We start from the raw sequence: 25,701 nt of genomic DNA, 5'->3' as shown, positions 1-25,701 counted from the left end.
AAGTGAAGTTAAGCTTTGGCTAAGATGGATCCAATTGACTATGCAGGGCACTTTACCATCAGCAAGGTGTTAGTAGTATGGATATAAGAATTTCACCATTGATCATGCACAAAGTTCTTCCATTCATCTAAATAACATGAAAATTCAATGAGAAGTAGAGACCATGCAAATTGTTGAATCAACACATAGAATTCACCATATCTTTAATGAAGTTTACATGCCTAGGACGGATTGTGTCATTTCCTCGTACAGATCAAATTCAAGATTGTGAAAATTTCCACCTTAAATGCTTGATGTTGATTGCAACCCTTTGCCTTGATGTTGCTTTTCATTACTCCTCATGATGATTGCTTGCATCAAACCTTATCGTTGCCTTAGACGGATTGTGTCATTGCCTCAGACAGATCAAATGCAATGATCAACACAAAATTATAGTCACTCACAAAGTTTGATACTTCATCACAAGTGTTTGGTGATTTCATTAATGTGTTTGCAAATGATGAACACCAAAGTTGCTTTCATTCAATGTCTTATAGATTTTTATTTCAGATTTTAAATGAAAGTATATTGATCCAAATCGTGGCATCTTGAAGAAATGATCTTGTTATATTTTACCGCTTACATTGAATGTATCACATCTACATTTTAAAATGCAATCGGCTGATATTGAATGTATTGCAATTGTCACCAATGAAGTACTTCAAACTTTGCATCAAAATCATTAAGTGCATTCGCCTAGCTTCAATACGCTACCTTGATTAAATCGATTTATTGGTCATTGACTTGAATGTTTCCCCTTTTGTTCAACGACTTTCACTGAATGCAATGCTATTGTTATTGGCAAGAGGCCTCAAGCTTTGTCTTTTGAGTCTTTTAAATTAAATCGCCTTGCAATCATTTTATAGACTTTATCACTTAAATCCATCTTCGAACTTTGAAATTTCGCATTGAATGTAGCATAGAGATCACATCGTGGAAGCTCAAATGTTGAGGTGGTGTCATGAAATGCCCATTTTTTTGCTCTTGCATTCATTAAATGTCCTTGTTCTTTGTTCATCACATTTACCAAATGATTCGCATTGTTTAGAGTCCAAGGCATTGCTTCTCTTCTTTCCAAATTGAACTAGGCTTGATCACTCTCTGTAATATCCCCCTTAATTTTTTTCCGATTTTATCACAAAGTTACATTCAACACAACACTTGTTAATGTTAGGAAATGTAAACCAAATGCTGCTAAAAGTAACCCTCCACTTTTTGTTCACCGAGAGCCCAATCTGGGAGGGTGAGAGCATATAGTGTCGAGGGGATCGTTAGATGCCAATAACTGAAAATGATTACAATCTTCGGGCGGCAAGCCAACCCCTTCCGCTTATACAGCGGGATATTGAAAACTATGCAATCACCTGGCGGTAAACCAGCCAAGGACAAGGCAAATAACTGAAGAATGCAATCACTCAATTGCTTGTGTAGCGGGAGGACTAGAAATAGAAATTTAATATCAACTCCACCGCTTATTCAACGGGAGGACAGAATTACAAACTCGAGATAGGCGGCCAAGCCAACCTCTTCCACTTATGCAGTGGGAGCCAACTAAGAAATCTGAAAGATAGCTGTTAGTACTACTAACCAGCTTTACAAATTTATTACAAGATTTCTGAATATAAGAAATATTACTAATCTAAGATAGGTGGCTAAGCCTCTTCCACTTATGCAGTGGGACAGCAGAAAACTAAAATGTTGCTGTTAGTACTACTAACCAACATTACAATAAATATGAAATTTGATAGCCAATTGCTGATTATGAGCTGACAACTGCAACAACACCTCCAATCATAATCTAACCACCCAATCTACTCACACTCTCAAAAGCACACCCAATGACCAACTTTCGAAAATCTGATATTTATGACAGCAAGCTGGAAATGCATAACCAGCAACACCAAAACACACCAAAATGCTCCTAACTCTTTCAAAACCCACTCAAATCACTCAACAACACACCCCAACTGATAAATAACATAGAGCGACTAAGAACCAACAAGAAAACAACAACAATATAACCCCAAACACTTGTCACGCATCCCAATGCACTCCCTAACAAAAATGTCTAATCTGAAAAGTTTGATTTGCAATTAAAATTTGGAAACTCAATACTAGGAGCTGTAAACTTACAAATCTCATCGTTGGGAGCATAGAAATCTTTAGAGCCAATACCCAGAATCAACAGAAGCCCGCATAGGAAACTAGGAGTGAAAATACGCTTCAGCCATGACGCCAACTAGCAACCAGGAAAACACAACTCACACCAGAAACAAAAAACCAACTGAATCATCCATTCCCAATAAGCTCTATCTATTCCTTTGAGTGAGAAATAGTCTATCCGTACCTAGGTGCTATATCTCAAGCACGAAACTGGCATAGGCTAGGAAGCTCGCAACTTTGAAGCACAAATCTGACACCATTCCGGCAGCACTTCGTTATACAAATTTTCATGGATATCAAATGAGAGCTCAAGGCCTGTATTTATAACTTTTTTCCAGCCAAATTCAAATTCAAATGCTCTCTAAATGCGCCCAAACCAAATGCAATTCCATTTCATCCACATTTGGCGTTGCATTTCATTTCATTTCCTTGCACAAGTTCGCCCAACTCACATTCACCCAAAATTGCTCTTTTTAATAAATACAAGTGTCATAAAATAAAGTGTAAAGTGGGCGCCCAACTATGACTTCCAAATAAAATAATTACTAAGGCAATATACTTAGAAAATCGCCCCATTTGCCTTGAGTTATAATTTAATTATTAACACCACGACAACCCCCTTGAAGTCATATGCAAATTTTGCCCGAATAGACAGGATAAAATTAACATTTTCTCCCCTCCTAAGTCGTCCATCCATAAAATAATCAAATATTAATACCTCATGCCTAAGGTATTGATATATTAAAAATACCTTCTCCTCAACTAGTGATTATTGCCAAATTGAGCCGGAGACTGAAGTGTTGGAAATCACCAAAATTGAACTGAGTTGGAGCTTTGAACTGAACTGCTAAAAATAGTCATCTGAGTGAATACATGATCCTGGCAAAATAATACTGCCAGAAATAGCCACTGAGTTGAGTTGTAGAATCCCTGCCAAAAATAGTACTAACTATAAATAGCATACTGCTAAAAATAGTAAGTGTTTCCAAAGTGATTTTTACCACATTCTAAGTAGCTGCCAAACTTACTAAAAATAGTAAGTCCCAAAAAGGTCCTCAGATTGTTTTGCATGTCATACCATCGCAGAGTTCTCAGAAAACCCAGAAAAACTTAGAGAACTCAACTGCTTCTGCCTCCACTTACTAAAAATAGTAAGTTGGTCAAACTCCATAACTTGCTATGCATGTACCCTTATTGTGAAGCTTTCTGAAAACCCAGAAGGAATCTAGAATCCAAACTGACAAATTCCAACATGTAAGCCTTTGAAACTACAGAAACATCCTTCCAGAGGTAGGAAACCCTAATTTCTGCTTCCGACTAGCCTAGGGTCTTTGGAATAGGCCAACGGCCCCCAAAACAAACTAGAGCGGAAAAGGGGACATTACACTCTCACTCATACATCATTGCAGCCAAAGATGAGGTGTTTTAGGCAATGAAAGGGTGTTCTAGGCAATGACAAGGTGTCTAAAGCAATGACAAGGCATTCTAGGCAATGACAGTGCATTCTAGGCAATGACAAGGTGTCTAAAGCAATGATAGGGCGTTCAAAGCAATGAAGGGTGTTCAAAGTAATGACAACCTAGATCATTTTCATGCCTTAGCCAAATTTTTGATTTTTTGAAATTTGAAGGTGATCAAAGATAAATTGTGGGCTGAGTCCATACTTCTTAACCCAAAGGAAGCGTTGATGTCAATTTAGCCTCTATGCCGAAGTGGCATTATCAATGCCTTAGAAACATTTTCGTTCTCCACTCTAAAGTTGGTGGGGCCCAAACAATAACATACGCAGTGCCTTAAAACCTTTTTAAATTTCCTCCGTAGTGTTTTGTGGGGGTCAACAATGCTGTGGCAAGGAGGGATGAAGAGATATGGTAAAGAAAGGGCACAGGAGAAAGGGAAGTAGAGGATGCTGGGGAAAGGGAGACATAAGGGATATGGATGTGGGGGATGTAGGAAAGGGTAGGGCATACCATGGGGTATGGTAGATGGAGGATGTGGGAGGTATAACGGGTATTGAGAGAGTTATAAGGAGATAACAAGAGGTTGGGTGTAGGATGTGGGGGGGTAGGATGGGGGTAGTTAAGGGGTTGATGATAAGTTAGGATGGGTAGGCTAGGAGCTAGGAAATAGGAATTAGGAAATGGGGTAGGTAAAGTAGAAGGATAGGGGAAGTGGTAAGGAGAAGGTGAGAGATATGGGTACGAAAGGGTATTAAGGGAGGTTTAGGATATAAGGTGTATGAGATGTAGGTTAGAGAATGTAGGAAATGGGAGGTATAAGAGGTAGAAGAAAGGTAGAAAGTGGGGGTGAGAGTGAGAAGATGATGGAAGGAAAGAAGGGTGAAGGGAGATGGATGTTAGGTGGTGATGATAGGTTGAAGGGTAAGAAAGGAAGTGAAAGGATAAGGGGTGAAATAGAGGGAAGTGAGGGAAAGTAGAAAATGGATGGGAGAATGGAAGAAGGTGAAGTGGAAGGGATGAATGATAGGAAATGGTAAGTGGGAGGTAGTAAAGGAGTTGAAGGTGAGGATGAAGGTTAAAGGAAGGTAGGGTGAATGGAAGGAGAGGTTTATGTAAGGGAAGTTAGGAGATGGGAGTGGAATGGAAGGAAATGAGGGGAAGTGGAATGAAAAGGGGAGATGGATGGGAAGCGATTGGGCTTGGGCAACCACTGGCAATGCTGGGAGAGGCAGGTCGTAAAGGACAAAGGAAGTGGCTTGCCTGACTTCATCCTAAAGAGAGAAAGCCTTGACTTGATCACATCTTAGCCACTTGGGATACTACACTTCTTCAAAGCAAAGGCTAACAGCTAAAGACTCAAAAACCTAACCTAGAAGCAGAAAAAAGTGGGGGTCCCCATTTGCAATGGGGCGATTAGTGAAAACCTCACACCACTACTTCAGAAAAACTCCAATCTTCTCCTCATGAATTGTATGGCGAGCAACCACTTCATCATTAATAATCAACAATCAACAAGAAAGGAGTGTATGGAACCCAAGTGATGCCTTTAGAATGATACAGCCTAAATAAGAGTGGTATGACCAACTTAAAGGAAATCAACACTCCTCCAAAACACAAAAACAATATGAGATCAATAGACCCCAGAGACTATAAAATGAAAATTCATCAAAATACATAAAAAATATCCATCACTGCAACAGCCAACTGCTGGAACACTACAACAACTGAAATCATTTTCATACTGTAACTATGCACATGCTACAGCTATGTTGAGGTTTTTCCACTATAACTATGTACATGCTATTGCTGTGTTGAGATTTTATAAAAACCCATCACCATGATGCTCTTTACCTTGCTAGAAGTGAATTTACAGCTACACGCTATCTAAAAGCTTCCTCTCTTGGATGAGTTTCTGTTTCTTGCACTCCACTCACTATACAAACAAGTGGTGAGCAAATTACATGCTAGAGCAACAAAATTGCCATGAAAAGATATGCATGCTTACAACCTTGAAAATGTTATACTGCTGCCCTTGCTTTTGATTTTTCTGCTTTTGCTAGAAGCCATGTAACCTTATGCAGCCTTACTTACCCACCCTTGCTATGCACAAGTGGATTTGGTCACCAATCATTAATGAAAGAAATCTGAAGACCTCATACATTTTCCCTTTCTTGTTCTTCGTTGGCTTGAAGTTGGAAATGCTCCTCATGGTTACTCATGGTGAGCGAAGAATTCTCCTTGCTTGTTCTGTAAGTGGAATTTGCATCTTGAACATGACTAGATTCATAGGAAATGCTTGGAGTACTACTCACATGCTTTTACAAATGAGACCCTCTCACTCTTTTCTCTTTTGCAAATTACGTAAATGCTCTATCAATGAATCAGGTGACAACTCCTTAACATTGAATGGTGTTGAGGGTTCTTGTGAAAGCTGTTCTCTACATGATCTTGGTATTTTGCTATGCTTCTCTTCCTCTTTTCTTGGCAGCTGCTCATTCTTTACCTTTGCCATGTTTGGCGTAAAGCTTTCAGTGGAGTCTCCAACACTTGTCATCCTGATGCCATTCACTTCTATCTTTCAGTGATTAAAAAATAGTTTTGAGATCTACACATACTCAATGCAATGGGCTTCTTACCTTCTTTGATTGTATCTCTTCCTTTCATCCTTGTAATGTCCCTTCCCTGGAATTGCCTAGAAAATAACAGTCCTATCTAAGTATAAGGAAATTTAATTTTAACATTACCGACATATATAAGCAGCAGCACTAATTATTATTTAGATAAGCTAGTATAATAACATCTACATTCATAGGCAATAACTTTAGATAATAACTTTCAGAATAACATATAAATGAATACCTGTCTTATGCCCTTATTGGAGGGTAATGGGTTTAGGAATACCTGGAGATCCGTTGTAGAGTCCTGCAAACAGGTTAGGAGAAATGAAATCTATGTACAGAGTTGTATGAATGATTATGACAGGTTCTACTATCTGTGCTAAGTAAGATATCAGTTTGTTACAGATGTATTCATGTATTGAACATAGGGTAGTTTGAACAAGTGTGGTGCCCAAGAGACTCCCCCAACTAGGCTCAAGGGCAGTCAAAACCCCCTTGACCTCACGTGGTCCATGCCATTGATGAGGTGGCCTACTTAGTGGGTATCCTATCACCGTTCTCCTCCACTTGTCATACCTATCCTATGTTCCATATCTACTTCTTCATCCAATATGACAGAGGGAGGGGGATAGTCACAGTAAGGTGCCCAGGAAGCCTATACTTCACTGGCCCAAGGGCAGCACCCTTGTACCCCCTTGGCCTCATGGGACTCCCCGGTCTTAAGCCATGAGGTTGTGTGCCTGTGAGATCACCCCAACACTGTTATCCTAACTGTAATTCCTCCCCCTTCCATCATACCAGCAACACTTAGAATATGTGATTCATTAGATGGATAATGTTATAGTGAATTTGTAGAGTACTAATCAGTATAAATATGCAGAATGTCTACATGATAATCAGAAAACATATACATGCTGTATGCAGAGACATTATCATAAATATAATAATATTGCCTGAGGATTCTATGTGTATGTCAACAGTGATGCATACCGATTGTTCTTATTTACTGAACTTTGGAAGTGCTTAGTATATTATCTCCTTATTCTGATCTGAAAGTGTTATCTTTTTCTGTTATTGCTGGGCAGATGGATTGTTCAGACCTTCAATCTGATTGTTCTTCCTTAAGGCAGCGATACCCTTAATTGCAATCATTATCGGTTGCTCATAATAAAATGTGAACATATTCAAAACTCCTTTGTAATGTCCCCTTCTTCTTAGCACATGGACATTCACGAGGTTGGCCTATAATTGACCCTCGTATGCCAAGGAGCTGTTGTGTAGGGGGTCGACGTGGTGGTGATTGATGGCTTCACATCTCATTATTATTTGATGTTATAAGGGATAACACGTATCATGAGACGTGTGTGCTTTATTTAATTAACTAATTAAAGGTACATTAAAAATAACATGTATAATTAAATAATATAAAGTGTACCTAACCTTATCTTCTAGAAGATGAGTATGATGATTATGAAATGAATAAATAGAAGAGGGGAAACACATGTTGGGCATCAGTTTTTCAGTTATCTCTTGTTTTGAGTTCTGGAGCCAAAGGTTGTCCGTAGGATAGATCCTAGGGAACGATACCTCCCTTTGATCAGCATAACTGAGGAGGTGAAAGACCCTCCGAAGGGTTGCGTAGAGAGTGGAGAGTTTTCAGCTTTTCACATTGAGCTTAAGGAGACCTTTCATATTAGATCGTGGTGGTTGCTTCAGACTTTCAGAATTTTGTGAGTTTGCTTTGAGTGATGGTGAATGTATTCCTTGGGTGTTAGAAGTCAGCGATCTCTCTTGGCCAAGAGGCGATATCAACTGTTATTTTTAGAAGGCAAATCGAAGTATATTGTTGCTGTCATCATATCAGTTGCAAAACTTCATTCCTGTAATGTCCCCTTCTCGATGATGTGCTTTTAGTGGTCCATTGGCCTATTCCTGAGACCCGTAGGCTATGTGGAATGAAGAATTAGGGTTTATGTTGGTGAAATGAGAACTTACTATTTTTAGTAAGTTAGGGGTTGTCTGTCTGGATGATGCTGTCTTACTAAGCTTTCCATGCTCTGTCACTGGGTGCAAAGATCATGCTTTTCGGAGTAGTAATTCATGACTTACTATTTTTAGTAAGTGGCAGTATGGAGCATTTCTATTTTTGGCAATATACAAGGGCCTGATCCTGCAACAGTTCTATGGTCTTCTTTACTCCGCTTCATCCTAGTTTTTGTTAATGATCAGTATGGGAATCATAAGTAATTTAATTAAATATTATTTCCTTGTCAAAGGTTTAATATTTAAATATTTGCATTTACTGATTAAATGTATTGAGTATGACTTAGGGAAAAATAATTAATTAATTAATAATTAAAAGGCGTATTTGTTGGTGGCAATTTGGGAGGATTAAACATCTCTTGTTTAATGTTTTCTATATTGCAAAAAAATGCCACCATAAGGCAAAAGTTTGAACTTGCCTAGGAATAGGGAAGTGGGCGCCATGTTGGACGACTTGAAACGAAATGAAAGGGAAATTGAGTTGAATTTGGGCGCCATTTTGCATTTGAATTTGGGGGAGCTTGGAGTTATAAATATGAGCCTTGAGCTCTCATTTTGGGCATCTTGAGAAATTGCATTGTTATGCTGCCGGATTGGCGTATGAACTTTGAAGCTTTGGAGTGCGGCTCCCTAGTGTTTCTAGTTTCGTACTTGAGATATAGTACCTAGTTGTGTGATGTATTTTATGACATTTTTAGTGCATATTTTAGTGTTTTTGGAGTTTGGAGTGATTTCTGGAGTTGCTGGTTTCCTTGTGGCTGAAGCAAGTTTTTGATCATACCTCTCTGCGTAAGTGACCGATCATTCTGGGTACTGGCTTAATCTTCCTTCTTGCTGTTGGTGATACATCTTGAAAATTTGTAGCACCTTTCTCTGAGTTTTGAATTTAATAATGCAAATTGAAATATCCTAGATAGGTGTGGGTTTTGGAGAGTGCATTGGGATGCGTGCCGGGTATTTTGAAGTGTTTTTGTAGCTCCCTTTTGGCTTGTCTTAGTTGCTGCTTGTCTAGTATTGGTTTGGGATTGATTTGGAGTGAATGGAGAGAGATTTGAGTGAGATATGAGTAATTTAGTGAGTTTATGGGTTGCTAGTTATGCATTTCCAGCCTGCTATTTTTGGTGTTGAATTAGTTTGATGATCATTATCTCTTATGTTCAGCAATATACTTCTACTCTCACTTTCCTTTTTATTGTAAGGTTAAGTAGTAGTACTACTAACCCATTCTGGATTGTAATCTTCATATCCCGCTGAAAAGTGGAAGAGGCTGGCTTGCCGCCTATATCTGATAATTTGTAATTCAGTCCTCCCGCTGCATAAGCGGTTGAGTGATATTGGTTGTAATGATCCTCCCGCTGCATAAGCGGTTGAGTTGAGTAATTTGTAATTCAGTTCACCCGCTGAAATATTGCGGTAGAGTGATTTGTGTATGTAGTATTGTTCTCTTGGCTGATTCACCGCCACGTTCCTTGCTTTCTCGCTGGATAAGCGGAAGTGAAAGATACCCACCACTGAATGGATTGCTGATTTGTTTGTTTAATTCAGTTCTTTGGCCAGCGTATGCGTTTTTTTGGATTTTTGAGGTTAATGCTTGAAACTTGACAATTTAGAATGAATACAAATGCAATACATAAAGAAATACTGACTTGAATCAAATTTTCAGACTTCTGATTTATTTATCAGCAATGAATAATTTCAAAGAATAGTTAAATGCTATCATTCAAAGCCAACTAACATACTGCCTGAACTGAAGAATATGATGAAACTGGAGCTTCCACAATGAGACAACAACTCCAAAATGTTTTATTGACCCTAACATGAATTGTCAAAAACAATTGACGAAGAATTATGCAGACCCAGATGGAATTCCAACTTCTTGCCAAGAGAAGCTCCAATTTGGTTTGCTCTTTACCCACTGATTTGCTCCTATAGCTCCAGTATGAATCAATTCTCCCAAACAAACACTGAAATTCTTCTTATTAGCCCCTAACAATGATTTTTGTAACAAAAATTCTAGTTAAAACCCTCCAATTTATTTCTTTGGTGTTCCATGCTGTCTCCAAATGGTACGATTCAGCTGGAGGATGAATAGCTGAACCAAATTAATAAAATAGAGTTTGAAATGACTTCTAAACCTGCTGTGATCTGAAAATCAGATTGTCTCCTTGCTGTAGCAGGCAAAACTCAGAAAATTGGCCCTTTTTGGCAAGATATGAGCTTCCCAGACAAATAAATGTAGTGTAGATGAGGGGGATTTTGTCCTTTCACCCAAGATCTGAAGGTTTCCGTCTCCAAATCCCAAAACCAACCCTACAAGAAATGTTGCAGACCTGCAATTACCAATGCTCTCCAAAAAACAACTTCAATAATAATTGAAATGCTGCCCCCAATGTCTTTTTAACATGCCTCAAACCCTAATTCAAATTTGGGGTTAGGGTTGTACTTTTGGCATCATAAAACATGTTAAATTGTTTCTTTTTATTAAATAAATACTTCCCCTAAGTGGTTTGACCCATTGAGGGTCTAATTCCTCATTAAAAGTGGCCATATATTTAAGTTATAACTTCTAGGAAAATGTGCCAAGGGGCCACTTTATTAATATAAAGTGATTGTATTATTTCTCTTTATTATTATTTATTTAATCCAAAATATTTCCTAATTTATTCATAACATGAAATCCGCGACTCAGATTTGAACTCCGTCTGAAGCACTGTGATCACTGTTGTTGTTTGAGTCCTGCAGGCCAATTGACAGTTCCTGCTAAAAAGTAGGGACTCGCCCTAAAAAGTAGGAACCTCTCTCCAAACACCTGTAACTGCTCAAAAGGATCCTGCTCTATTCCTTGGTCCCCCAGGTGGTCATTCAGTCAACTGCTAGTTCTCCCTAAAAAATAGGAGACCTCCCTAAAAAGTTGGAACTGTCGTCTAAAGGTCCAAAACGGCTCATAGAGCCCCTACAAAGCTCCATGACCCTCAGAATGAGTCCCCTAACCATGTCATTGACCTACGGGAACTCGAATGGTAGGTCAAACCTTGCTCATCTCATGTCACATAGAAAATGGGACATTACAGGAAGGGGCTGGCTTGCCGTCCAATATTGTACTTGCTTTATAATTTTCAGCAGATTAGTGAGCTAACGAACCCCTTATCACCGTATGCTCTCACCTTCCCACATTGGGCACTTGGCAATTAGAAAGTGGAAGGGTTGCAATTTCAGCAAGCATTGAGATTATATTTTCTAACCTTAATGGGTTATGTGTTTGTTTGTAATTGTTATTGCACTTAAAAACCCAAATTTTTTTTATCCAGGATATTACAATTCCCCACGATTTTGTTCATACTACCTCCATTGTGCATCGATTTTGACATTTGATGATACCAAAATTAATAGGAGGAGAAGGCGATACCATTTTGATAGTTTGCATGGTAATTTGGTGACAGTTTGGATTGTATTGTGAATCTGATCAGAAACAGGTTCATGGGCTCTAGACCCTCGATTTTGAGTTGATAATATATGCTTTGGCTTTGTGGCATCCTTGTGGAGTAAGGCACTTTCATTGGAGGAGAGTTCAATTGGTTTGGAGAGACATTGAGACACTTGTAAGCAGATTTCATTGGGTTCTCAGACCTACCATTGGCAGCATCAGGAACAGCACTTGACTTGGTCAATTTGGCACATTGGAAGGTCATAGTCAGTGGATATTGCTGGTAACTTCATCACCACACCTGGGCGAATTTACATCAGGTTCCTAGGCATCTTTCTCATTGTAATTTTCAGTTTCTTGCACGAGTTATATGAATGGTGTTTGTCCTCAAAAATTCTGAGAATTAGTTATGATTTTCAGACCCTGTGTTCTAGTATTTTTAATGATCCTTGAGCCATTAAATGAATGAGGATTAAAGCATATAGGACTGCACTTATTCTGAAGTTGTATGCCATCCATTTGACATAATGTCAGACCTTAGACATTCATGTCTATGAGCTTCAAAATTATTTTAGTTGCTATCTATATTCTATATTGGTCATCACTCTTCATTTTTAGATTATTATTGATTGATCTTCATTAAGTTTTTTTTTTTGTAATCAATGTCCCTATAACAAACTGAACTGAGAACAGCAAGATAGCACTTGTAGGACAAGTGTTTGACGAAATTCTTAAGGGGGCTGATACTGAAATTTCATATCAGAATTGAGGTGGGACATTACAGTAGTATCAGAGCTTTCATTCTGCCATCCTGTGATCAAAATTGTTGAATGAGTGCAAGGGAAGTGAGGTACTATAATAGGGAACAACGGAGACAGCAGTACCAAAACCAACAAGTACCTAACGTAGACACATTATCAGCAGCATTGAGGGAAAGGGACGCTGGTAAAATGGCAGAAGAAGATAAAGATGCTCTGATGGAAAGGAAGTTTGACACCATGTTGGATATGATGTCACGATTGTTGGGCAAAATGGAACAACAGTCCAACAACAATAACAATCATCAAAGAAATGAAGCTGAGCATAGTTGGAGCCATGAAAACACTAGGAATGTTGAAGGAGACAGGTCTGTCCATAGGACTCCTACTAGAGGATCAGCCTCTAGACCCCTCTTCCCTACTTTTACACCAAGGGAAGATCCTCCTACAGTTGCTACTACCACATTTGGAGATGAAGCGAGGCAAGCTTACCAGGAGTACAATGCTCTACCTGCTGACTTGAAGGACCAGTGGACCTTTGATCACTACATGAATCAAAGGAATAGAAGAGGAGGAGGTAGAAATGATCACTACACTCAACCAAGGAATGATTATCAACAGACACTTGGTAAGATACCTATGCCGTATTTTGATGGCAGCAATAAGTGCACAACTAGGTCTTGGGTACAAAAACTTGACAATTATCTATCTTTAAGACCTATGCCGGTGGAAGATGCAATTAAGTTTGCCACTTTGCATTTGGAAGGAGCTGCCCATAAGTGGTGGTACCACGGGATGGTTACCCTTGGTCATAACTTAATCACCACCTACGTTGAGTTCACCGAGAAGCTAATTGACAGATTTGATGTGAAGGACCCTAAGGTAAGCTTTCGTGAGCTAGCACAACTTAAGCAACGTGGCTCCCTTGAATCATATATTATTGAGTTCCAACAGTTGTCAGTCATGGTTCCCAATATCAGTGAAAGAAGATTGGTAGTCATATTCACTGAAGGACTAATGGAACCTCTCAAAGGTTGGTTGAAAGCTACGTTACCCCAAGTTTCCAGGACGGGGGGACAGGAGGACGAGTTTCCGGGACGGCAAATTTTTTTGCCAAATTTGGGGATGGGGGGGGGGGGGGGGGACGACAGAGGGGACGGCTATATAAAATATAGGGAAAATTTAAAATATATAGGAAAATTCTAAATGTCATATGAAAACATGGATAAAGCATGCATCTATACATTATATTCATATGAAAACATGGATATAGCATGTGTATGATACTATGAAAACATTTTAGAATGCAAACATCGAACATACAACATTATCAATAGACTCGATACTCAATATGCACTCATAATTCAGAATTTCAATTCATTCACATTGTCAATATTTATATCATAATAGATATTAAAGAAATAACATACATAATGGAGCCTAATCAGACTCGGAGGTCAAATTTTCACTACTTCCATCAGCGCAGTTTCCCCCTATATTTTTCGACAGGGGTTTGGGGTAGCGCCCCCAAGTTGGGGTCAAGGGGCAACGCCCCTTGCGCGCTCCCTGTCGCGATATTGGGCGGGGTCGAGGGGCAGCGCCCCGCGAGGCCAAAAATACTTTTATTATTTTATATAGGTGTCGGGTGTTATTTTTCTATTGGCAAAAAACCCTTCATGAGATATTTCACTCACTCAATTACGCAAAAAACATCATTAAAAAAAATTGAAAATATGACTTTTTTTTATTTTAATATTTTTCCCTAGCCCTAGATGTGGGGGACGTCTAGCCGTCCCCGAGAGGACTGGGACGTCCCCAATTTGTCCCCAGCCGTCCCTAGGACGTACAGACGTCCCCCATAGCTAGGGAAGCCGTCCTCCCGTTTTGGGGACGTCCCCTCAAAATTCTGACAATTTGGGGATTGGGAGGTGGACATCCCTTAGCCGTCCCCAAGTCCCTGAAACGTCCTCGGGACTAGGATGAGGGTTTTCAGGTAGGGCACGCGTCCCCGGGTTTCATAGGTTGAAAGCCTTTGACCCTCCCTCTTTATAGGAAGCAATGAAAAAAGAAAGAGGGATGGAATTTGCAACACCTACCAACAAGTTTTCTTCTAAGGGATCTTCTTCCTAATGATATAATAAGAAGTTTTAGAAGAAGGATGACAAAGCCAAGGGGAAGTCCACTTTTCCTCTTGATCGTGAGACATTGAATGATTTTAGGAAGAAGAAATTATGCTTCTATTGTAAGGGGCCTTATGATGCTAATCTTGATTGTCCTTTAAGGCCTAAAGGGAAAGCAAACATGGCTATGTGGGCGCTCTATGAAGGATTAGATTCTGACCAGCAATCCAATGATGAATATTTCTAGTCAGAAAAGGCAGAACAAGAAGGAGAAGTTGAACCTGAAGTAAAACTCAAAGAAGCTCGCCTCACTAGCATTCATCGTGAGGGCTCTTTCAGGATGAGAGGTGCTCTTGCTGGGCAGAAAGTCATCACCTTGCTTGATACAGGTGCGACTCATAATTTCATTGATGCAAGGCTTGTGGAAAGAAGGGGCATACGCACTGAAGATTTTGAAGGAATTAGAGTAAAAGTTGTTGATGGTTATACTCTCAAGTGTGACAAGATGATACCTGACCTGCCCATGTGCTTGAATAATTTTGAATGCAAGCCAGACTTCTATGTAGTAAACATGGGTGACACCGATATGGCTGCATGATATTGGCATATTCACCCTCAACCTCCGTGAGATGGAAATGAGGTTTGAAATGGATGGGAAGACACATGTGTTGAAGGCACTCAGGGACATCAACTGCAAGTGTATTTCATTCAGGAGGATGGAACGTCTCTTGCGTCATGACATGGTTGAGTGGGCAGTAGGATGTGTTTTGAAACCTATGCAAGAGGCGTAGCAAAAACCCATCTATCCACCTGACATCCAGGAGTTGAGGAGAAAACATTATAAGGTCTTCAATGAGATTCCACTTGGACGACCTCCTGATAGAGGAATTGAGCACATCATTGAGTTTGATGAAGGGGCTAAGCCAATGATAGTCACTCCCTATAGACATCCCAAACGACTCAAGGATGGGATAGAGAAAACTATCAAGGAGCTGTTAGCTATGGGGCATATCCGACCTAGTAAGTCACCTTTTGCTCCGTCTGTAGTTTTGGTCAAGAAGAAAGATGGTACATTGCGTATGTGCATTGACTACACGATGTTGAACAAGAAAACCATCAAGAATAGGTATCCAATTCCTAGAACTGATGAGTTGATTGATGAGCTTCATGGTGCACAATATTTTTCTAAGATTGCCTTAAGGTCGGGCTATTACCAAATTCGAGTCAGTGAGCAAGACATTGAGAAGACAACATTCCGATGTCATTGTGGTCATTTTGAGTTTGTGGTTATGCCATTTGGGCTAACTAACGCACTTGTCACTTTCCAGTCCACAATGAACAGGGTATTTCATTTTCAGCTGCGGAAATTTGTGCTAGTCTTCTTTGATGATATTTTGGTGTACAACAGGACTTGGGCGGAACACATTGCACATCTAGATATAGTTTTGGGTATTCTTGGCAAGGAGTCTCTTTATGCCAAGGAATCGAAGTGTGACTTGGGCATGAAAGAGTTGCTTTATTTAGGTCACATCATCAGTGCAGAAGGTGTGCGCATGGACCCCGATAAGGTCAGGGCGATTGTAGATTGGCCTACACTTGAGAATTTGACACAACTTAGAGGGTTTTTGGGCTTATGTGGTTTCTATCACAGGTTTGTTAATGGGTACTTCCGACATGTAGCTCCGCTCACTGATTTGACTAAAAAGGGAGCCTTTGTTTGGACACCCGAAGCGGAGGAATGCTTTGAGATGTTCAAACGGATAATGACCACTTGCCCAGTACTTGCATTGCCAGACTTAAGTAAACCCTTTGAGTTGCAGTGTGATGGTTCAAGTGAGGGATTGGGGCTGTGCTTATGCAGGACAAATATCCTATTGCATTTGAGAGCAGGAAGTTGAGAGGTCCTGAGAGGAGCTATAGCATTTACGACAAGGAAATGTTGGCCATTATGCATGCTTTGGCCAAATTCAGGCAACATTTGGTAGGCAGCAAATTCACAGTGAAAACATACCATAACAGCGTAAGACATTTCCTTGGACAGAGGGATCTTAATGATAGGCAATAGAAATGGGTGAGCAAGCTGCAATCATATGACTTTGACATTTCCTTTGTCAAAGGTTCGCAAAATTTAGTTGTTGATGGAGTATCTCGCCGTCCACATTTGAGCTCCATGGCATAGATTTCAGAGGATTGGAAGCACATGATTGTGGTAGAATATGCCAAGGACTCTTGGGCTTCAGGTCTCATTTAGGGGTCGGTTCATGATGACAGATATACCATTGTGAATGATTTAATCATTTACAAAGGAAGGATCTTTTTGACCCTAGGATCAGATGTGAAGAACATAGTGATCAGAACCTTTCATGATACACCCATGGCAGGTCATCCCGGTTACTACAAGACATATAAATAGTTGCGGGAGAGATTCACTTGGAAAGGTTTGAAATCCGATGTTCTTCGATATGTCAGAGAGTGTTCTGTTTGCCAGAAGAATAAGCAGGACCACACATACCCTGCAGGTTTGCTTCAGCCACTTCCGATTCCTGATAGGAAGTGGGAGTGCATTTCCATGGACTTCATCGCTGGTTTACCTTAGGCACAGGGTAAGGATTGTATCTATGTAATGGTTGACCGTTTGACTAAGTATGCCCATTTCTTTCTGATCACCACTACATATTCAGCTACACAGGTAGCAGAGCTATTCTTCAGGGAGATATTCAGGCTGCATGGTTTACCTCAGAGTATAGTGAGTGACAGAGATAGCAGGTTTATGAGCCATTTTTGGCAGGAGCTCTTCAAACTTTGTGGGACCAAGCTCACTCTGAGCACCAGCTACCACCCGCAGACAGATGGACAGATAGAAATAGTGAATAAGTGGTAGAAGGATATCTCAAGAATTACATTGCGGGGCAGCAAAAGGGTTGGGTCAAGTGGATATATCTTTGTGAGTATTGTTATAATACCACTTACCACCTTTCTATATAGATGACACCATTTATGGCGTTGTATGGGTATGAGGCACCTAGTTTTATCGATCTGTTGTTCAGTGATAGTAGAGTGCCTAGTGCTGGAGATATGCTACAGGAAAATCAGGATATTATGAGAGCCCTTTGAGATAATCTTCAGAAGGCACAGAGTCAGCAAAAGCAGTACGCAGATCATAAGAGAGTAGAAAGGACATTTGAAGTGGGCGACATGGTATATTTGATGCTACAGCTGTATAGACAGTCTACTCTCAAGAGGAGTGGTGCCGAGAAACTTAAGCCACGATATTATGGACCTTACAGGATTATCAGGCGTGTGGGAGAGGTGGCTAATGAGCTTGAGCTATCGACAGATAGTAGAGTGCATAATGTCTTCCATGTTTCACGCCTCTAGAAGGCATTAGGGAATCATGTGACTCCTTCCATGACTTTGCCACCCTTGGATGATGAGGGTAAGTTGATTTTAGTACCTGAAGCTATCTTGGATGTTAGAGAGAAGCGGTTGAGGAAGAGAGCTATCAAGGAATTTTTGATTAAATGGAGGATTTGCCGGTTGAGGATGCTACTTGGGAAAGCGAGGAGATTCTGCAGCATCCTGCATTGAGATTGCTTGAGGACAAGCAATTTCAGGGAGGGCGGACTGTAATGTCCCCTTCTCCTTAGCACGTGGACATTCACGAGGTTGGCCTATAATTGACCCTCGTAGGCCAAGGAGTTGTGTAGTGGGTCGACGTGGCGGTGATTGGTGGCTTCACATCTCATCATTATTTGATGTTTTGATGTTATAAGGGATAACACGTATCATGAGACGTGTGCTTTATTTAATTAATAAATTAAAGGTACATTAAAAATAACATGTATAATTAAAGAATATAAAGTGTACCTAACCTTATCTTCTAGAAGATGAATATGATGAGTTATGAAATGAATAAATAGAAGAGGGGAAACACATGTTGGGCATGAGTTGTTCAGTTATCTCTTGTTTTGAGTTGTGGAGCCGAAAGTTGTCCGCAGAATAGATCCTAGGGAGCAATACCTCCCTTTGATCAGCATAATTGAGGAGGTGAAAGACCCTCCGAAGGGTTGCGTAGAGAGTGGAGAGCATTCAGCTTTTCACATTGAGCTTAAGGAGACCTTTCATATCAGATCGTGGTGGTTGCTTCAGACTTTCAGAATTCTGTGAGTTTGCTTTGAGTGATGGTGAATGTATTCTTTGGGTGTTAGAAGTCAGCGATCTCTCTTGGTCAAGAGGTGATATCAATTGTTATTTTTAGAAGGCAAATCGAAGTATATTGTTGCTGTCATCATATCAGTTGCAGAATTTCATTCCCCACGATTTTGTTCATACTACCTCCATTGTGCATCGATTTTGACATTTGATGATACCAAAATTAATAGGAGAAGGCGATACCATTTTGATAGTTTGCATGGTAATTTGGTGACAGTTTGGATTGTATTGTGAATCTGATCAGAAACAGGTTCGTGGGCTCTAGACCCTCGATTTTGAGTTGATAATACATGCTTTGGCTTTGTGGCATCCTTGTGGAGTAAGACGCTTTCATTGGAGGAGAGTTCGATTGGTTTGGAGAGACATTGAGACACTTGTAAGCAGATTTCATTGGGTTCTCAGACCTACCGTTGGCAGCATCAGGAACAGCACTTGACTTGGTTGATTTGGCACATTGGAAGGTCATAGTCAGTGGGTATTGCTTGTAACTTCATCGCTACACTTGGGCAAATTTACATCAGGTTCCTAAGGCATCTTTCTCATTGTAATTTTCAGTTTCTTGCATGAGTTATATGAATGGTGTTTGTCCTCAGAAATTCTGAGAAGTAGTTATGATTTTCAGACCCTGTGTTCTAGTATTTGTAATGATCCTTGAGCCATTAAATGAATGAGGATCAAAGCATATAGGACTGCACTTATTCTGAAGTTGTATGCCATCCATTTGACATAATGTCAGACCTTAGACATTCATGTTTATGAGCTTCAAAATTATGTTAGTTGCTGTCTATATTCTATATGGGTCATCACTCTTCATTTTTAGATTATTATTGATTGATCTTCATTAAGTTTTTTTTTGTTTTGTAATCAATGTCCTTATAACAAACTGAACTGAGAACAGCAAGATAGCACTTGTAAGACAAGTGTTTGACGAAATTCTTAAGGGGGTTGAGACTGAAATTTTATATCAGAATTGAGGTGGGATGTTACATCCTCTAACTAGAATATTAGAGGGGGGGGATATGACAGTATGAACGTTATAAGGTTTCCTATTAAGGATACATATTAAGCGCATTCCTGTGCATACCGCGAAGAACAAAGATGTAATTGCCTGTAACTTAATAACAGTTCTGATCTGAACTGATCGATGGGGATGTTGCTGGATGCTTTGATTCCTTTCCTTTATATCTCTCAATGTGAGGGAGAGGTCACATCTCTTCATCATGTATGCCCTTTGGCAAGAGACACACCCTTTCACCATTAGCAATCTTTCAAAGAGTGCAACTCTTCATTATTTCTGCCCTTTGAAAGGGACACAACCTTTCACAATCAGATCTGTACTTCTTATTTAAGTTAGTTCTGTACTTCTGATTCCCCAAATTATCTCCTCTCAAATGAGGGTCTCTTCTCCCTTTTATACCTCATATTTGGGAGAGTCACAACTTATCATTTCATGCCTCTTGTCCATTCATTAACCCAATTAAATTTTTAATTATGTTTAATTATATTCTTTTATATTTATATTTTTATTCTTTTAAATTTAAATTTTATTATTAATATTTACCATTAAATTCTATTTCAAAGTGGGGACATTACAATCCTGGATAGGGGCTTCTTCTCTTTTCCTCCTTGCTATGAAGCATAATCTCCTTAGTGGTGTTTATCTTGCAAATTATCTTGCAATAGTTACTTCTCTCATAATAATTACAAAGAAGAAGATGCCATTCTTGTGTAGCATATTCTTTCTTGCATTTGATTTAATGGTGTTTATCTTGCAAATTATCTTGCAATAGATATTTCTCTCACAACAGTTACAAGGAAGAAGATGCCATTCTTGTACAATATATTCCTTTTTGCATTTGATATTAACTTTTTCGTTTTCAATGCTAAGATCAGTTTTAAATGATATTTGTGTAGACTCAAAATCATCTTCTCAACAAAAAATTAAAAGCATGAAGATGTTTCTATTAGATGTACGTTTGAATTTTTTAACAAATAGTTGGTGTCTTCAGACTATGTTTTCTATCTTTTTTGCTATATGTAGTTTTCTATCTAGAACAGATAATACTATAATGCTGTAAAAGGGGGCTCCACTTGAATGATTATAATTGTGGCCATGTAGAGTAAGGTATCATGCTTAAAGAAAATTTGTTTTTAGTCACTTGTGCTCCTATGAAAAAAAGTCATGGATTTTTTATTTTTATTTCATATAGTGTATATTTTAAGCCTGCTGAATATAAAAACTTATTATCATATGTTATATTATCTTTTATGTTTCTCTGTTTCTGTCACCATTGTATTCGTGTTCATTTGAATGTAATTTAATGGAGAGTTTACTTCAGCGGCTAGACAAACTTAAGGTCCAGGTTTAACTTTGATTATCTGTCAAGTGCACATTGTGATATAATCACCTGATCTTTTCTGAAACATTTCAAGTTGATATCTGCAGAGACTCCGGATGATGTAGTTGAAGAGAGTGAATCAGATCCTGAAAATGTCCAGACAGACTCTTCTATATATGATACATTATTATCATCTCTGAAATCAAGTTGTGGATCTTTTGCCCATGTCTATAATAAGAGGTGAATGTTTATATTTTATTGAATCCTTCTTAATTTGATTCGAGGACTATTAATTTGATGGGTCATTTACTTTGTAAATTAGGAATTCATTTGCCTGGCTTATATAGGGTATATTCCTGTGAGGCTGTTACAGTTTACATAATGTTAGCTGGAGAAGCATATTAACTAACATATAGTCTTTAGTATTGCAGTTTTTTTTATTTCTATAGGTTTTACAGGTGGCTTGCATGTATAAGTGAGGTGATTCTTATACAAGTTGAATGACTTGGGATGCTATTTTATATTTTTTTAATTTTTGGGCATATATTGAAAGAAAAATAAAAGCTCAATGTTGTATATTTGTAGTTACTTATGGCTCTGATTAGAAAATTCTTCTATCACATGCGTCGATTTTGTTGGTTGGCCTGTATTCAATTATAAACCTTAGAAAATACTTGGAACATTTGGGCAACCATTTTAATTGAAACATGAAGTATTCCTGCAGCATAGAGTGTTGTAACCATTCTGCTTCTGGACGTTTGATTGTATTTTCTTAAATGTAGGCAGAGAGAACAAGAAGGCGTTAGCAGTGAGGAGGAAGAAGAAAGCGAGCCAGAGGTTGGAAGTGATGATATGAGTGATGCTGAAGTAACAGATGTTGGTAAGAGATAATCAATTTTGAGGGGGTAGTTTACTTTTTATTTTTTCTTGAATTTGGTGTATAGGGTATATGACTGTTACACTTTGATGCTGTATTAGTGTTCTAAATTCAAAAATCCTAACATTTTAAATTTTAATAATAACAATTAACCTCCCTTCTTCTGATATTTATGATCTTCGAAGTGTTTGAATACTTCCTTTTTTGATTTTAAGTGCACTGATTGGTAACATTCATAGGGAAAATTCCTTATTGACTAGAGAAAGTTGTTAGCATAAGCTCCAATTTACATTCTTAAAATATATTAAAAAAATATGTTATTAAAAATCCTATAAAGAATAATGAAATAAAATAGACTGTAAAGAGCCTGCTTTAAATGTAATCGGGTTTGGAAAGCAGATTACACAAGATTGTTGTATTAATAAGATTGTAGAATAAAGGTTACAATGTTTGAACGTGATATATATGAAACGCACCTGCTATGAGACACATCTTATTGATGGATGAGGGTTTCTTCAAGGAAAAACCACATTAGGAGCTTGCAATGAGCAAATCTTCTAGCGTGGAATTCAAAACTTTTATGTCATCTTGGTTTTGCTGATAAAATTGGTCTTTAGGTCTAGTGCAAGAGAAGCTTAAAGTTGATACTCGAAATGTATAATTTTCCACTGTTTTTGAGAATGCAAGCACATATTATGCAGATACTAGAAGTGTGGAATCTTAGACAACGGTGTGAATGGCTGATGATATTTTTTTTGATAAAAGGATATTATTATATGGATAGCAAAACAAGTCAGCTTTTACAGCAGCAAATTAAAAATGGAGTGACAGAGAAGCATACCCAACAAAACTGCAGGAAAAAAGGGGGATCAGAACAAGATGACCAACAGAGAAAATGCAGAGGACTTGTCCTTTATAGCATGAGGAGAGTGTAACTGATACTAAAAGAAATTGAAATAACTATAATTTGCCTTACAACAGAGTCACAGACATATAGGAAGCTAAGATTTTTTAAGAAAAGAACCTCCTCAGTTATAGCTACCTGTGGCTGCATCAAGGCTTGCAGTAGCAACATTTTTTCCCGGATTTGATCTGCAAGCTGTTGCAGCAGTCTGGGCAGCAAGTTTGAACAATATCTTGGATGAATTGTGAGACGAGTATCTGCTTCAGATGATTGATTTTCCAAGGCTTGCTTCTTTGTAACAACTTGTTGTATGGTATCAGAGAGCAGCCATTTTTGGCGTCTCAAATGTTAAAATGGTCTCAGTAGCCTCCTTAAAATCGCTACAATCGCTCTTCAATATTTGAGACAACTTCTTGCAGCTTTCTAAACAAAAATATTGGTGGTGAGTTAACATTTGCTTTCACCTGTGATGCAAGAAAATCCAAAATGATTTGGGGATGATCTGATATCAGGGGAGATCTAATTTCCTTGACGGCAATGGAAAACCAACAAACTCACATGATGTGTTTTTCACTGCCGTAAAGGAGTTTCAGCATATTACTGGCAGTTTATTGGCGTGAGACAGGTTTCAGCTGAAACCTCACACTATAAGTAGCCTATCGGCTAATTACATATTGGAGAACAATTTCTATGATTCGTGTTAAATGTTCCTTGTTTCCTGTTTGTTTTCTGTCTTATGTTGGTTGTTTCTTTCTTTTGATAGTTTGGAAATGTTACTTTGAGTTTTCCTTCTTGATGTTTTATGACATGGTTTCTGCCAAGGTCTTATGATTATTTGTTGCTAGTTGCTATGAATTCCCTCATTTGGGGGTGTCAGCATCCCTTTTGAACTTAAGCTTTTGATACTTCTCTAGGAGATACGTTTTAATAACTGTTATATATATCTTTGGTTCCACTTCAATCTTACGAAATTTCTTAATCCTAGTTGCTATCTACAGGTTTATCTGATAATCATATATGGAAAAAATCATTTTTCCATGGTATTCTATAGTTTATCCCAAGCATCAGTGGGTTCCTTGCTGGATTTTGTTTTGGTTTGGAGATTATAGAGCTGTCTAGTGTGAATCCTTTTAAGATGAAGTGGCATAATAGGATTTCATATTTTTCTGGTCCTTCAAAAATATGGAGATATTTTTCTTCTGATCCAAGCCATACTTGACATCAGGTTTCCTTTGCGGTTTTAGTTCTGCATGCCAGCCTTTTCTGATCTATTTGCAATTTGAGGGGTTTGGTGGTGATCTCAATTTATATTTTTGTAACCTCTCCTGTATCTTTCAAGTTCCCTCATTCCGTTTTCAATTTCTTGTGCTTTCTTTGGATCTAGTTTTGCATAATCTTTCCATCCTTTCTTATGGCATCTATGATGTCATGAATATTTTGTGGGATTTGTGTGGTAACGTCTTATCAATTTTCTGTGCTGTGAGTGGATGAAAAAAAAACCCGATTAGCATTGTTACAGTCATACTTGTGTAACATGTGTGTGGAAGATAAATGTATGATTTTATTGTGTATCCTATTATCATCAAACTGCTGCACAGTTAGACTTGAACTAATTTTAAAAATGTGATTAATTTTTCTAGCATTTCATTTGAGAAGCATGATTTTATTTCTCATAGGCTTATTAGACTTGAACTAATTTTAAAAATGTGATTAATTGTTCTAGTATTTCATTTGAGAAGCATGATTTTATTTCTCATAGGCTTTCATTTATTAAAATCAATATTCTCTTTTTGTATATATGGTTCAAGTAAAGCTATATGGAGATTTATGTTGGTTGCCATATCTTATTTTGGTGCCTTGAAAAGTAAACATGTTCGTTGCTACATAAGAGTACTATCTAGAGGAATAGGTTACTTAAATTTCTGGTGTACTTCATGTGAGGAAAATGGTGTCATAACTGTTCTTATGTTGGTATCTTTGTATCAGAAATGGAAACAAAAGAAGCTAGTGAGATGGAGATTGCAGAAGAAGAAGAGGCTGAAGACGTTAATAATGCAAACGATGAATCTGGAAGTGGTGAAGAATGTGATACAGAAGTTGATGAAGAGGAAAAAGTAAATAATGATGCTTCTATGAATATTAGGTGGGTGATTATATTCCCTTTCAGAATAAAAAGACATTGAAATACATTCTAATGTAAAATGAGAGGATGCTACTTTCTATTGCTTTAAACACTTTTCTTGATAAGGATCTATTTTTCTATATTTCGTTGGCCTTTACTTGGATTGTATGGTTATTTTTGAATCTTAATTTTGATTATGGTGTATTTTCAAAATGATGTATTAAGTCTTTACAGTGTTGGAGCCTAACAGATGGGGATGAATATAAAGCTTAGTTACTGGTTAAACAAACTATTTGATTTATTCTTACAAGTTAGCATCTTTCTGTGAAGGCTTTTAAGGTAGACCATTAAGGTCAATGGAATTATAAGGTTCATGTCATGGGAGATGAGACAGATATATCCTGCTAAGCCAAGTTTCTGTCTTTGGCTGCATATAGTTTTTCTATTTTTCAGTCCAAATAGCTGGTATGCTTGCTGCTGGATGGAGGGTTTTCTTCTTCTTATTCTCTTCTCATATGTCTCTGCCCTGTTTTTGGGTATACAGGAGATTATATTATTGAAAATATTGGAGAGCTCATGCTTTCAGGAAGTTTGAAGACAGAAACCCTCGAACTTGGTTGCT

The 25,701-nt window shown here is 38.4% G+C and overlaps 1 protein-coding gene across 6 annotated transcripts in view; it reads left to right on the top strand.

The window, feature by feature from the left end:
- Positions 1 to 25,701, top strand: part of LOC131072453 (protein NUCLEOLAR FACTOR 1) — a 250,588-nt gene that overhangs the window by 5,595 nt on the left and 219,292 nt on the right. For all 6 annotated transcript variants that reach the window (XR_009372778.1, XM_058008619.2, XM_058008617.2 and 3 more), the window contains exons 4-6: positions 21,284 to 21,416; positions 21,959 to 22,056; positions 24,944 to 25,100. Coding sequence is in view for 5 of the 6 variants with exons in the window: in XM_058008619.2 (XP_057864602.2) it covers positions 21,284 to 21,416; positions 21,959 to 22,056; positions 24,944 to 25,100 (388 nt within the window). In the remaining variant the exon portion in view is untranslated. The remainder of the gene's footprint in view (positions 1 to 21,283; positions 21,417 to 21,958; positions 22,057 to 24,943; positions 25,101 to 25,701) is intronic.

Source organism: Cryptomeria japonica, chromosome 5 (genome assembly GCF_030272615.1).
Source record: "Cryptomeria japonica chromosome 5, Sugi_1.0, whole genome shotgun sequence".
Taxonomy (NCBI): domain Eukaryota; kingdom Viridiplantae; phylum Streptophyta; class Pinopsida; order Cupressales; family Cupressaceae; genus Cryptomeria; species Cryptomeria japonica.
This window is presented reverse-complemented; position numbering and strand designations above follow the sequence as displayed.